Genomic DNA, 13026 nt, shown 5'->3' on the forward strand with positions numbered 1-13026 from the left:
ATGTAGGCTAATCCAATAACAGGTAACCTTCCAACACATTCTAACAAAGGCCCTGCGAAAGGCTAGCGTCCTGTCCAAGGGGTGTACCTATTCATCAAACTGCCTCACGCTACATACATTGAAACGGGAGATATGCTCTTGCTCCTATGAGCAATTCCGGCTCACACTTTCTTACTGTCGTACTTTCAATACACATACATTTCCTGTTGATTCGTTGTAGAATGTGGACACTAAACGGCGTCGAGTGGCCTCAAAGACGAGGGAGATGATATGGCGTTCACTGTCGGGGTTCGAAGACACCGGGGTAAGTCATGGGGAAGGGAAACAATCTTTTCACGCCACTTCGATAACGAAGTGACTTTTTAGTAGCAGGTTAGGAGAATTTACGCAGCAGGTTAGGATAATTAGCGTATCAGGTTAGGAGGTTAAGGTTAGGAATGGGTTTAGGGTTAGCGAAAATGACTTCGTATCGAAGTGGCGTGAAAAGAGTGTGTCCCTCATGTGGATAATGTGTCCGGCACCGTTAGAGAAAACAGCCAAAAATGCATGAGTAAAGTGTACGTATAACCTACGAGCTAGTTTATAGTCATATAGGGCTACTGGGTATGTGCATAAAGCTGATGTCCTCCCCGCGAGCGTGCGTTACTATATTAACGTTATTTGAGAATGGAATAGATGTGACAGATTTATGTCGCCCCAGGACTATTTGTAGGGGGACTATTATTTTAAGCGCCAGCTGTGTATAATAATACTTTTGAGTTTTTTTAGACTGAAAAGTATTGAGTTTATATTACTTTTAAGTTTTACAATGCTATATATAGCCTCTTGAAAGACAACTCTTGAAAACCAAGTGACAGAACGAGAGTGACAGAATGGTGAAATGTAACCTGTTACATGTGAACTTTGAAAGGTGTGTATGCAGGTCTTCATGTCTGACATATCCATGTAGGGAATTGAATTATGTGAGAGGGAGAAATAATAATGACATTTTAGAGCGTTATAGAGTTGCATTAAGCTATAGCCTAAACACGAGCAAAATGTGATTCGTTTTTGGGTTATAGAAATACATTTGTTTTAAGCTCATAACACATTTATTGTCAGTTAGTGACTCTTATTAATCCTAAATCATCCATGTTTCATAATCGTGTGTGTGCGTGTGGGTGTACGTGTGTGTGCGTGTGGGTGTACGTGTGCGTGTGTGTGGTGCGACGACCTGTGTGTGTGGCGTCATTTACGTTACCACAGGCACATTTGCCTCTGTGATTGCCCTGGGAAGTTATTGAGCAACAAATTGATTAACCTTATTACATCGTTGTCACAGTAATATTAGTGCCATAATTTATTAGTTAGATTTATTAGGGTTAATTGTATATGTTATTAGGCTATGGATGGCCTATATTGGATTGTTCGTCTCGAAACAGTCGCCCTAGTTGGAAAGGAAAGTCAGGTCGGTCAATGGTGACTATGTCATTTTAATTCATTGGCATTGGCCCAACTCCGAATCCGATGGATTTACAGCACACATCCCTGGCAGAGTAGAAGGCTATTCTATAGTAGAAATGCCGTCTTTAAACGGATTAGAATGGGATGCCAATCGTGCCCATGAGAGAGTGAACAGTGCCACTTTGCACACCTTGGACACAGTGTCTAAAATCACATATTCGCTTCGTTCTTGAGAGGATGGTCACAGCTGTTGCCATGTTGCTTCGGCAGGCTAAACAAAAAACTTGAACAATGAAATGGACTTGTATGGGACCACTGATCCAGGAAATAATGTATGGGTCTGTATTTTAGCCAGCTACGATCCATCATGTGAAACACCCGGATGTTGCATTTCAAGGATGTTTGTGGTAGGCTAAATCTCTGAGGTTCTGTGTACTTTATTAAATGTAGTAAAATAATTTTGATTGAACGTTTAGCCTATTATTCCACTTATATTGTGTTGGGTTTAGAAATGAGTTTCAATGTGGATAAGAGAATGCAAAAAGCAGAGCAACAGCCCGAAGGTAAATACATCCCTATGATGCTTTTGACTAATTCGTCTCTGGAGCGCTGCGCTGTTGGGAAGAAACTCGTGCGCTCTTATATAGTCTTGTGTCGGTGTTATCGCATGTGTCTCGTGGGACCTGGAGTCCAATGCTTTCCATTTGTTTTGTCCTGAGAACGTCTCAAATCTTCTTCTTGTTTTTTATTAGCAGTATACTTCACTGATGTCTCGGTAATATATTTGAAAAATCAGCTGTATCTTAAACTTAGTCGCAAGAAAGGTAGGTTTATTTGTGGATTAATTTGATGGAAATTTGGACTATGAATTTTGGTCTAGTTGAGAGGAAGCGGTGGAATTCTGTAGATAGAAGTAATTAAGTTGTATTTGTCAGTACATTTGATATTTTGTTATTTTAATCTTTATCTTTACTCTTCATTGTTGGAAAGGGACCCGTATTTAAGAATTTTACTGTTAGTCTACAGCAGTTGTCTACAATTGAATTTGATTTAAAATAACTGACTCAGTTTTGCATGAACAGTTTGTGCACATGCATCAGCGACAGATGTTGGATCAATTAATTTGTTGTTAGGATTATGTAAAACATTTCGCAGTATGTGACAACAGAAATAATTGTTTTTCCCCCACATTATTTTCATTTTTTTCTATCATTTTCTCTTTTATGTAGCATCCATATGGTGTACTGAGCACTGACCAGCCTTCCCTTCTACCCTTTGTGTTTTCCTTAGTTGTCAAGGGAATGCTCCCTGTTCAGCCCCCCCCCCCCAATCAAACAATAACAACATCACTATCCTGTTCAATGATTTCATTGCTTTGATTACAGCTTGTCATTCTGATTAGCTCACCTCAAAATTGATGTTTGCCGATATAAATAACATTTAGTGGTTTTCTGAGATTTACATGTTTTTTAATGAAGAATTAGATAACTAGGCGTACATACTAAATTAAGCACAATCGCTACACTTGTGGGCATTGTAATGTCTCCCTGTGATCTGCATGAAAATAAATGGCGTTAAATGGTTCATTTGGATATTTGTCACATGGCGACTTGTTTGTTAAAAGCATGGCTAGAGGAGGGTTCTGCAGGTTTGGAGCTCTGAAATTCACTGTATAGACAGATCGACTGGTGAGGTCACTGTCACTGAATCTCACACAGTTTGTATTGATGCCTCTCTCCCTTCCTCTCTCTTTCCCCTGGTTCTCTCACCATTCTCTCACCTTCACCTTCCCCTTACTCTCTGGCTGACACCTTTCTCTGCTCCCCCCCCCCCCTATCTCCCCCCCCCCCTTATCATTCTCTCCTCAGGGGCACAATATGCCAGCAGCACCAGAGCCCCTCCCCCTGGTGATTTGCCGGCCCTCTGGTCAGAAAACCCCTCCCAGCCCGAGTCCTGCCCCCAGACCGGCACTATCTCCTGGCAGGCCGAGATCCATGCTGCTCGTAACTCCCAGGGCGACGTCTCCCAGAGCATGAGCGCCCGCAACTCTGTCCCTGGGGCCTCGCCTGCACCGGTCGGCTCGTTGTCACAGAGGAAGAGGCAACAGTACGCCAAGAGCAAGAAGCAGGGCGGCTCCACCAACAGCAGGCCGCCCAGGGCCCTGTTCTGCCTCACCCTCAACAATCCCATCCGCAGAGCCTGCATCAGCCTCGTGGAGTGGAAGTATCCTTTCTGGGGCTCTCAATTGAGATATACAGGGACTCTCTGTGTCCACACATGGAAAACACCTGTTGATGTTGGTCTATTAGTTTACAGGCGAAAGCAGTTCATAATAGTAATTATGGCAAGTTTCATCTCCCAATAGTTAGCATCAGGCCCCCTTCCAAGCAACAAACACAATCATTTATGTTGCAGTCTCCATAGTAAATGTTTTCAGCTGAAGAAGAGAAAAGACTCTATCAGACCAGACCCCAACTGAAAACACTCTACCAGACCAGACCCCAGGTGAAAACACTCTATCAGACCGGACCCCAGGTGGAAACACTCTGTCAGACCAGACCCCAGGTGAAAACACTCTATCAGACCAGACCCCAGGTGGAAACACTCTATCAGACCAGACCCCAGGTGGAAACACTCTATCAGACCAGACACCAGGTGGAAACACTCTATCAGACCAGACCCCAGGTGAAAACACTATCAGACCAGACCCCAGGTGGAAACACTCTATCAGATCAGACCCCAGGTGAAAACACTCTATCAGACCAGACCCCAGGTGAAAACACTATCAGACCAGACCCCAGGTGGAAACACTCTATCAGACCAGACCCCAGGTGGAAACACTCTATCAGACCAGACCCCAGGTGGAAACACTCTATCAGATCAGACCCCAGGTGGAAACACTCTGTCAGACCAGACCCCAGGTGAAAACACTATCAGACCAGACCCCAGGTGAAAACACTATCAGACCAGACCCCAGGTGGAAACACACTATCAGACCAGACCCCAGGTGGAAACACTCTATCAGACCAGACCCCAGGTGGAAACACTCTATCAGACCAGACCCCAGGTGGAAACACTCTATCAGACCAGACCCCAGGTGAAAACACTCTATCAGACCAGACCCCAGGTGAAAACACTCTATCAGACCAGACCCCAGGTGGAAACACTCTATCAGACCAGACCCCAGGTGGAAACACTCTATCAGACCAGACCCCAGGTGGAAACACTCTATCAGATCAGACCCCAGGTGGAAACACTCTATCAGACCAGACCCCAGGTGAAAACACTATCAGACCAGACCCCAGGTGGAAACACTCTATCAGACCAGACCCCAGGTGGAAACACTCTATCAGACCAGACCCCAGGTGGAAACACTCTATCAGATCAGACCCCAGGTGGAAACACTCTGTCAGACCAGACCCCAGGTGAAAACACTATCAGACCAGACCCCAGGTGAAAACACTATCAGACCAGACCCCAGGTGGAAACACACTATCAGACCAGACCCCAGGTGGAAACACTCTATCAGACCAGACCCCAGGTGGAAACACTCTATCAGACCAGACCCCAGGTGGAAACACTCTATCAGATCAGACCCCAGGTGGAAACACTCTGTCAGACCAGACCCCAGGTGAAAACACTATCAGACCAGACCCCAGGTGAAAACACTATCAGACCAGACCCCAGGTGGAAACACTCTATCAGACCAGACCCCAGGTGAAAACACTATCAGACCAGACCCCAGGTGGAAACACACTATCAGACCAGACCCCAGGTGGAAACACTCTGTCAGACCAGACCCCAGGTGAAAACACTATCAGACCAGACCCCAGGTGAAAACACTATCAGACCAGACCCCAGGTGGAAACACACTATCAGACCAGACCCCAGGTGGAAACACACTATCAGACCAGACCCCAGGTGGAAACACTCTATCAGACCAGACCCCAGGTGAAAACACTCTATCAGACCAGACCCCAGGTGGAAACAGTCTAAAGAGTTCTGAATGCAGCCACCACAGAAAGTATCCAGTGTGTTTTCTAAAGATGATGCATTAAGACAATCCCATTATAAGGAGTCATTTCTCTACCATATATCAAAATGATGATGTTGCTGTATTTAAACATGTTTGCTTTGATCATTGTTTTTTTAACTTCATAAGATCCAAGATCATTTCTGGATTTCCCCCCTGCCTTTCCATGACTGCAATGTGCTCTATCTATTTATTCTCACGTATTGACTGTGTACTTTGAACATTGTTCCTTGACCGTGTGCCTCAGACCCTTTGATATCTTTATACTGCTCTCTATTTTTGCCAACTGTGTGGCCTTAGCTGTTTACATCCCCTTCCCAGAGGACGACTCCAACTCCACCAACCACGACCTGGTGAGTAGTCTATTCAACCCTACAGTATAGCTGGTCTTCAGGAAGTGAAAATGGTCTATTGTATTTCTGTGATTATTTTCTTCTTCTATTGAATACTGAAATGACCATGGCACGGATGGACCATGTTACACCTTCATCAGAGTACGTCTGCTGAATCACGGTACATTCAGGAATTGCACTGTTTTATGTCTGAAACGCGTTGGTTCTACTTTTTAATAATAAAGAAGTAATTTAATTCCATTGTCCTCCAAGAGTTTCCGAATCTCTTCTCTACTTCTGTACCCTGTGTGGTGTCAGGGGTTTCCTGACACCATATGGTAATGTATCATGCTTCTTTTGTTGACATAAACGGTATGCTACGCTAGTCTGTTCTGGAGGTCATCAGTCCTGTGTGTCACACCCAGTCTCTTCCACATACAGTAGTGAGGGCTTGGAGAGAAACCCTGTTAGTTTGTTTATGGTGCTGATATAATCAAACACGCAGACTGTGTGTGCAGTGCAGCATAACAGCAACAAGTCATTTAAAATTATGAAATAGAATAATTTACAATGAGCAGTTATAATTAGAATTAAAATGATAGTTCTATGACCAGTTATATGTCAATGGACAGTCTTTAACAGTGATCAGAAAACAGATGATAATTAACTAGATGTAACAGGTGCCTGTCAAATGTCTTATTCAATTCCATTTTGACACCCAGCTGTATACTTGTGTGATAGATTGACCATCTATGTCAGTTCTATTCCATCTCCCAGCATGCACTGTATATCCAATGGCTTGCCAGTCTCTAGAAATAAACTACAAGTCAATTTGATCGTCAGGCCTCTAACTGTTAGAATGTGAAAAGATGGCTGTCCCCTTTAGATGATTTATACTGGAAGACACATGCCCAGACACATGCCCATGATCCCTAAACAGATGGAGGAAACGGAGTATTAACGCTCCCCAAGTCTCTAGTCAGCAGCATCTCATGTCCAACCTTTATTTGATGGTTTTCACTATTATGAGTTCTTGTCTGAATAAACAATAGCAGGAAGGAAATCATATCATTTATTGATGTTGGACATTTCTTGTGGTATAAGTCTGTTTTGAACACATTTTGAGAGAGAAATGTACAGCGTCACCGCCTCTTGTTTCTTGTGTAGAAGCAGTAGGCAGTATTGCGTCGACAGGGGAAGACGCTGATTCCGCCATCATGGTTATTATTGAAGTGAAAGCTAGAGTGAACTGAGTCACTGATTGGTTTTCCCTTAGGACAGTAGTTAGGTCAAATATGTCTAAAATTATACTATCAACATCTGAGGATTTCTACTGTGAAACCGTAGAGATTCAGGTGATTGGGACATGTTATCTTCCTGTCTTCGTTAAAGCAGATAGTTTATGGTATCTAAAGTCTTTCTGGGAAATGTGGTTTTAGATTTCTTTGAACCTGTTATGTGAGTTGGCATAAGTTAGCTACTTTCCAGTGTCTTTGCACAACAGACAGACAGACAGAGAGACAGACAGACAGACAGACCGTTGCATCAAGACAGAGGAGCCTGCGTCATATGGCCTTTCCTTGTCTGCTCTCACAATAACATTACTGAACAGGGGGGGGGGGTGTCTGTGTGATTGATATGCATGAATTAAACCTAAACCAACAGGTGTGTGTGTGTGTGTCTGTGAAAGGTCCTAATCTGTCAAAACCTTGAATCCACTCTCTCTTAGGGGGTAATAGACATTCAAACACTGTAATGGATCAGTAGAAGTTCCGATCGGGAGCATGAATGAGTGTTTCTGGAGGAGGATTGAGTGTCCTGCTGTGTGACGGTCTCTTAGGGGCTTGAGACCTTCTCCCTCTCAGTGTGTATCATTGAGCATGACTACTCACGCCAGTGTGGCTCTTGATCTGTGGGAATATGTGCTAGGAATATCCTAGTGCGTGTGTGTGTGTGTGTGTGTGTGTGCATGCTCACACGTGTGTCTCTGTGATTGTGTGTGTGGCCAGGTTTGGAGGATTAAGCTGTGCTGTGGATTAGTGGGTAGTAGATGAGGTTGTGCAGAGGGAGAGGAGAGGGGGATAGAAGGAGAGAGAGGGAGAGGGAGAGGGGAGGGGAGGGAGAGGGCAGGGTGTAGGCCGGGAGATGGAGGGTGGGCAGGGTGTAGGCTGGGGCTCGGTGTGGGCCAGGAGCGGGGTGTAGGCTGGTGCGTGGGAGGTGGGTCTGTGGAACGAAGGAGGGTTTAACAGTGGATAATGTGACTGTCTCTGTTTGGGTCTGACCCCTGCTGTGGCTCTGGCTGTGCCTGAATGATGATTAGGATCATATTGAGCTTGGCTATGATTTGGTGGGTACTTATACTTATGACATCTCCTTTGACCACTAGCATACTGCATGGCCAATTCATATAATTCATAATCCAATGAGCGAGCCAGGACCCAACAGTTACAGCATAAACAAACAGTATATGTATGTGTATATGTATGTACTGTATGTATGTGTATATGTATGTATATTTTTTACTGCTCTAGGGATATAATTATTGTTTGGATAACCTTATTTATTATTATGTATTGATTTTTATCACTGCGCACTGCAGAGAACACCGGAAGAAGAATTATCACTGAATTATCGCAGTGAATACTTGTAATGTTTGGTTATTTGTCAATTAATCCCGTAAGGGATGTTTTGCCAACTGGCGATTTGACACAAAAATAAAATGTCATTCATTTTTAAATAATCATTTAATTCAACAGTTCAATAACACTGGAAAGCCAATCCAAATAAAAACACCAAGGACTGATGTTTACTGTCCTTTGTGTTACTCTGTTTGGGGATTTTATTCCCCAGAGATACTTTCATGTAGAGAACAATTGTTTATGGGTGGTTTATTTGATTATGTGTTGTCAAGGTCTCAGTTTAGATGGAATAGGATGGCTGAATCCGTCCGATCACCAAATATTTAGACCGTATGTTAGTTGGGATCTGAGATAAAGCTTTTTTTAATGTTACTGTTACTCAATGAGTTGTAAGGGAGAGTGGCGCAGCAGTCTAAGGCATGGCTTCACTACAGTCCCTGGTTGGAATCCAGGCTGTATCACATCCGGCCGTGATTGGGAGTCCCACAGGGTGGCGCACAATTGGCCCAGTGTCGTCCGGGGTAGGCCGTAAATAAGAATTTGTTCTTATCTGAATTTGTTCTTATCTGAATTTGTTCTTATCTGAATTTGTTCTTACCTGAATTTGTTCTTATCTGAATTTGTTCTTATCTGAATTTGTTCTTATCTGAATTTGTTCTTACCTGAATTTGTTCTTACCTGAATTTGTTCTTACCTGAATTTGTTCTTATCTGAATTTGTTCTTATCTGAATTTGTTCTTACCTGAATTTGTTCTTATCTGAATTTGTTCTTACCTGAATTTGTTCTTACCTGAATTTGTTCTTACCTGAGGTAAATAAATCAAAAGTAAGGGGTTTTGGGCTGCATTCCCATTCTGAGCCTAACAGACATTGTCTTGGAGAAAAAGGCATAAAGCCATGTTAGTGATTTAAAAGGTCTTCCTGTCTTAGTGGGTGAATTTGCCCTCACTGCATTTAGAACCAATTGTGCATATATGTGTGTGTGTGTGTATATGTGTGTGTGTGTTTCCATATAATATGTGTGTGTTATCCATGACATATTCAACAAACAGCATTCTGTGCAGACAAAATGTATTGTGTGTGTGTGTGTCTTATTCCCAAAGAAAATGTCAGGTTGCGTCTTACTCTCTGTTAGGGATTAAAGGTTTTGCCAGAAAGGAGAGGAAATGAGACCATGTGCGTGCGTGTGTGTGTGCGTGTGTGTGAGAGCGAGAGCGAGATAGAAAGATAGAGGCAGACTTTTGCTGAATGTGTTAAGAGGATTTCTTTATTCCGTTGTAAGACTCTCTGTCTCCCAGTCTCACTGTTTATTTATTTCTCTTGAAGTCTGATAGATTGACTACCTACTAAAAACTTTAGTAATGGGTTGTAAAATCGATCTAATTTGAAAAATGGAAATGTTGGCTGAGATACAGTGGCCAGCTTGTGTACAAACATTACTTCCCCAGGATGGTGAGTTCTATTATTTTGGTGGCGTTCCCACTTTCCACTGTTTGGGTTGTGTTACTCAAATCAAATCAAAGTTTATTTGTCAAACTCACAGGTTACAGAATAGTATACTCAGTACAATGAAATGCTTACTTGTCAGCTCTCCTCTCATTAGAGCAACAGTTACAAAAGAAGTACAGTATAGTCGAGTTATAATGCTTCTCTAAGAACACAGGTGTTCCTATGAAAGGTCTTATCCCCATTTGATACCACGTACACGGAGTGTACAAAACATTAGGAACACCTGCTCTTTCCATGACATAGACTGACCAGGTGTATCCAGGTGAACACTATGATCCCTTATTGATGTCACTTGTTAAATCCACTTCAATCAGTGTAGAAGAAGGGGAGGAGACAGGTTAGAAAAGGATGTTTAAGCCTTGAGATATTTGAAACATGGATTGTGTATATGTGCCATTCAGAGGGTGAATGGGCAAGACAAAAGATTGAAGTGCCTTTGAACCGGGTATGGTAGTAGGTGCTAGGCGCACTGGTTTGAGTGTGTCAAGAACTGCAACGCTGCTGGGCTTTTCACACTCAACAGTTTCCCGTCTGTATCAAGAATGGTCCACCACCCAAAGGACATCCAGCCAACTTGACACAACTGAGGGAAGTATTGGAGTCAACATGGGCCAGCATCCCTGTGGAATGATTTGGACACCTTGTAGAGTCCATGTCCTAATGAAGTGAGGCTCTTCTGAGAGCAAAAAGGGGTGCAACTCAATATTAGGAAGCTTGATGTTCATTATTGTTCACTATAACAGCACAGTACAGTTTAAACTGGGGCTTGGGAGGGTGGCAGTGCTGAGAGCAGATATCCATTGATCGTGTCATGCTCCCAGAGCTGTGTGGTGCGTGACAGGGTATGAGGCTGGGCGAGGCGCTGCACCCCAGGCAGCATTATTACAGCCTCATTTCAGCTTGCGCCTCATTACAAACAGGAAGTGCTGTGCTGTCCTCAGGGGGAGCCGGCCGCTTCGAGACCAACACACTGAGCCTGGATGCTGGGCTTTAAAATTAGACACACACACACGTAGTACACGTGCATCATGATGACACACACGTGTAGTACATGTGCACCATGCGGACACACACACATACGTAGTACACGTGCACCATGTGGACACACACACACACGTAGTACATGTGCACCATGCGAACACACACACACGTAGTACACGTGCACCATGTGGACACACACACGTAGCACACGTGCACCATGTGGACACACACACATAGTACACGTGCACCATGTGGACACACACACACACGTAGTACATGTGCACCATGCGAACACACACACACGTAGCACACGTGCACCATGTGGACACACACACGTAGTACACGTGCACCATGTGGACACACACACACGTAGTACACGTGCACCATGTGGACACACACACGTAGTACACGTGCACCATGTGGACACACACACGTAGTACACGTACACCATGTAGACACACACACGTAGTACACGTGCACCATGTGGACACACACACACGTAGTACACGTGCACCATGCGGACACACACACACGTAGTACACGTGCACCATGAGGACACACACACACGTAGTACACGTGCACCATGCGGACACACACACACGTAGTACACGTGCACCATGGTGACACACACACGCAGTACACGTGCACCATGATGACACACACACGTAGTACACGTGCACCATGATGACACACACACGTAGTACACGTGCACCATGATGACACACACACGTAGTACACGTGCACCATGATGACACACACACGTAGTACACGTGCACCATGATGACACACACACGTAGTACACGTGCACCATGATGACACATACACATAGTACACGTGCACCATGATGACACACACACGTAGTACACGTGCACCATGATGACACACACACACGTAGTACACGTGCACCATGATGACACACACACACGTAGTACACGTGCACCATGATGACACACACACACATACACAAATCCTAAATCTTAGGCTTTGACACTATATTAATAGTTTAGGGAATGCTATTAATTCACCCTCACGCCAGAGGAAAACACTGTTCTCAGTCCCCTCACTAGATAACCTAAATGTTACCACAGCAGAGTGTGTGGGCAGGTGTCTTACAGCCGACTGGTCAGGGCTCAGAGCCAGCAGTCAGCAGTCAGAGCCTCTCTCTTTCCAGGGACTGTGGAGAACAGAAACAAATGTTTGCATGCAGAACTTGTCTACATTATCGCTCATTTCAACTTAATGGTGTGAGAATGTTCTCCTTTTTCCAGTGTGGCTTTTGACGCTCTAAATAATTACAAGGTCAACACATATCCTTGTGTGTATCTGGATGAAATCTAGAGGAGTGAGGAGGACCAGCACTTACTGTTCCATTCCCTCCTGTTTTCTACAGTATTACCCTCACACTGTGATCACGCATGCAGTGTATGTGTGTGTGTGTGTGTGTGTGTGTGTGTGTGTGTGTGTGTGGAATGTCAACAGAATTTTGTCCCGCAAAGTGGTCCTTGAGTCTGAGTGAGGTGTCAACAATTTTTCGTCACTGGTGCTTTTAGGTCTTGTGAAATGTCAACAGCAGTTGGCTTCACGCGTGTTAGTCTCATGTAACTTATTTTGTTTTGTGAAATGTCAACGGAGGATCTGTAGCAGTCACTGTATGTCCAGGCCCTAAAGTGGTTTGTGTTTTAGATGTTTTATTGTCACACACGTGTGTGTGTATATTCTATCCTATTGTTGCCTAAGAGTTAAAAAATACTAATACTAATACTAATACTAATACTAAAAAATACTTGCCCTCATGGCTTTAGTTCCTCTGACAATAGTCATGTAGTGAACCAGGGATGTAGTGGCCCTGGTTCGGTCATTTTATCTTTCTGGTGGATGTAGTGGCCCTGGTTCGGACATTTTATCTCTTTGTGAGATGGGGATGTAGTGGCCCTGGTTCGGTCATTTTATCTCTTTATGAGATGGGGATGTAGTGGCCCTGGTTCGGTCATTGTATCTCTTTGTGAGATGGGGATGGGGGATAATGATAGGGATGATGATGAAGACAGAGATGTTGGGTGATGATGATGATGTGGATGAGAATTCTGCT

At 44.0% G+C, this 13026-nt stretch overlaps 1 protein-coding gene across 3 annotated transcripts in view; it reads left to right on the forward strand.

Annotated features, from left to right (window-relative positions):
- The window catches only part of LOC115124333 (voltage-dependent L-type calcium channel subunit alpha-1D-like), a 231158-nt gene continuing 218132 nt past the window's right edge, over window positions 1–13026 (forward strand). For 2 of the 3 annotated variants that reach the window (XM_065005347.1, XM_065005346.1), the window contains exons 1-3: window positions 1–304; window positions 3312–3666; window positions 5724–5829. In XM_065005347.1, coding sequence (XP_064861419.1) covers window positions 271–304; window positions 3312–3666; window positions 5724–5829 — 495 coding nt within the window. In that variant the 5' untranslated portion in view covers window positions 1–270. The remainder of the gene's footprint in view (window positions 305–3311; window positions 3667–5723; window positions 5830–13026) is intronic. The other variant, XM_065005348.1, reaches the window with a different exon arrangement.

Source organism: Oncorhynchus nerka, linkage group LG20, assembly GCF_034236695.1.
Source record: "Oncorhynchus nerka isolate Pitt River linkage group LG20, Oner_Uvic_2.0, whole genome shotgun sequence".
In the NCBI taxonomy this organism is placed as follows: domain Eukaryota; kingdom Metazoa; phylum Chordata; class Actinopteri; order Salmoniformes; family Salmonidae; genus Oncorhynchus; species Oncorhynchus nerka.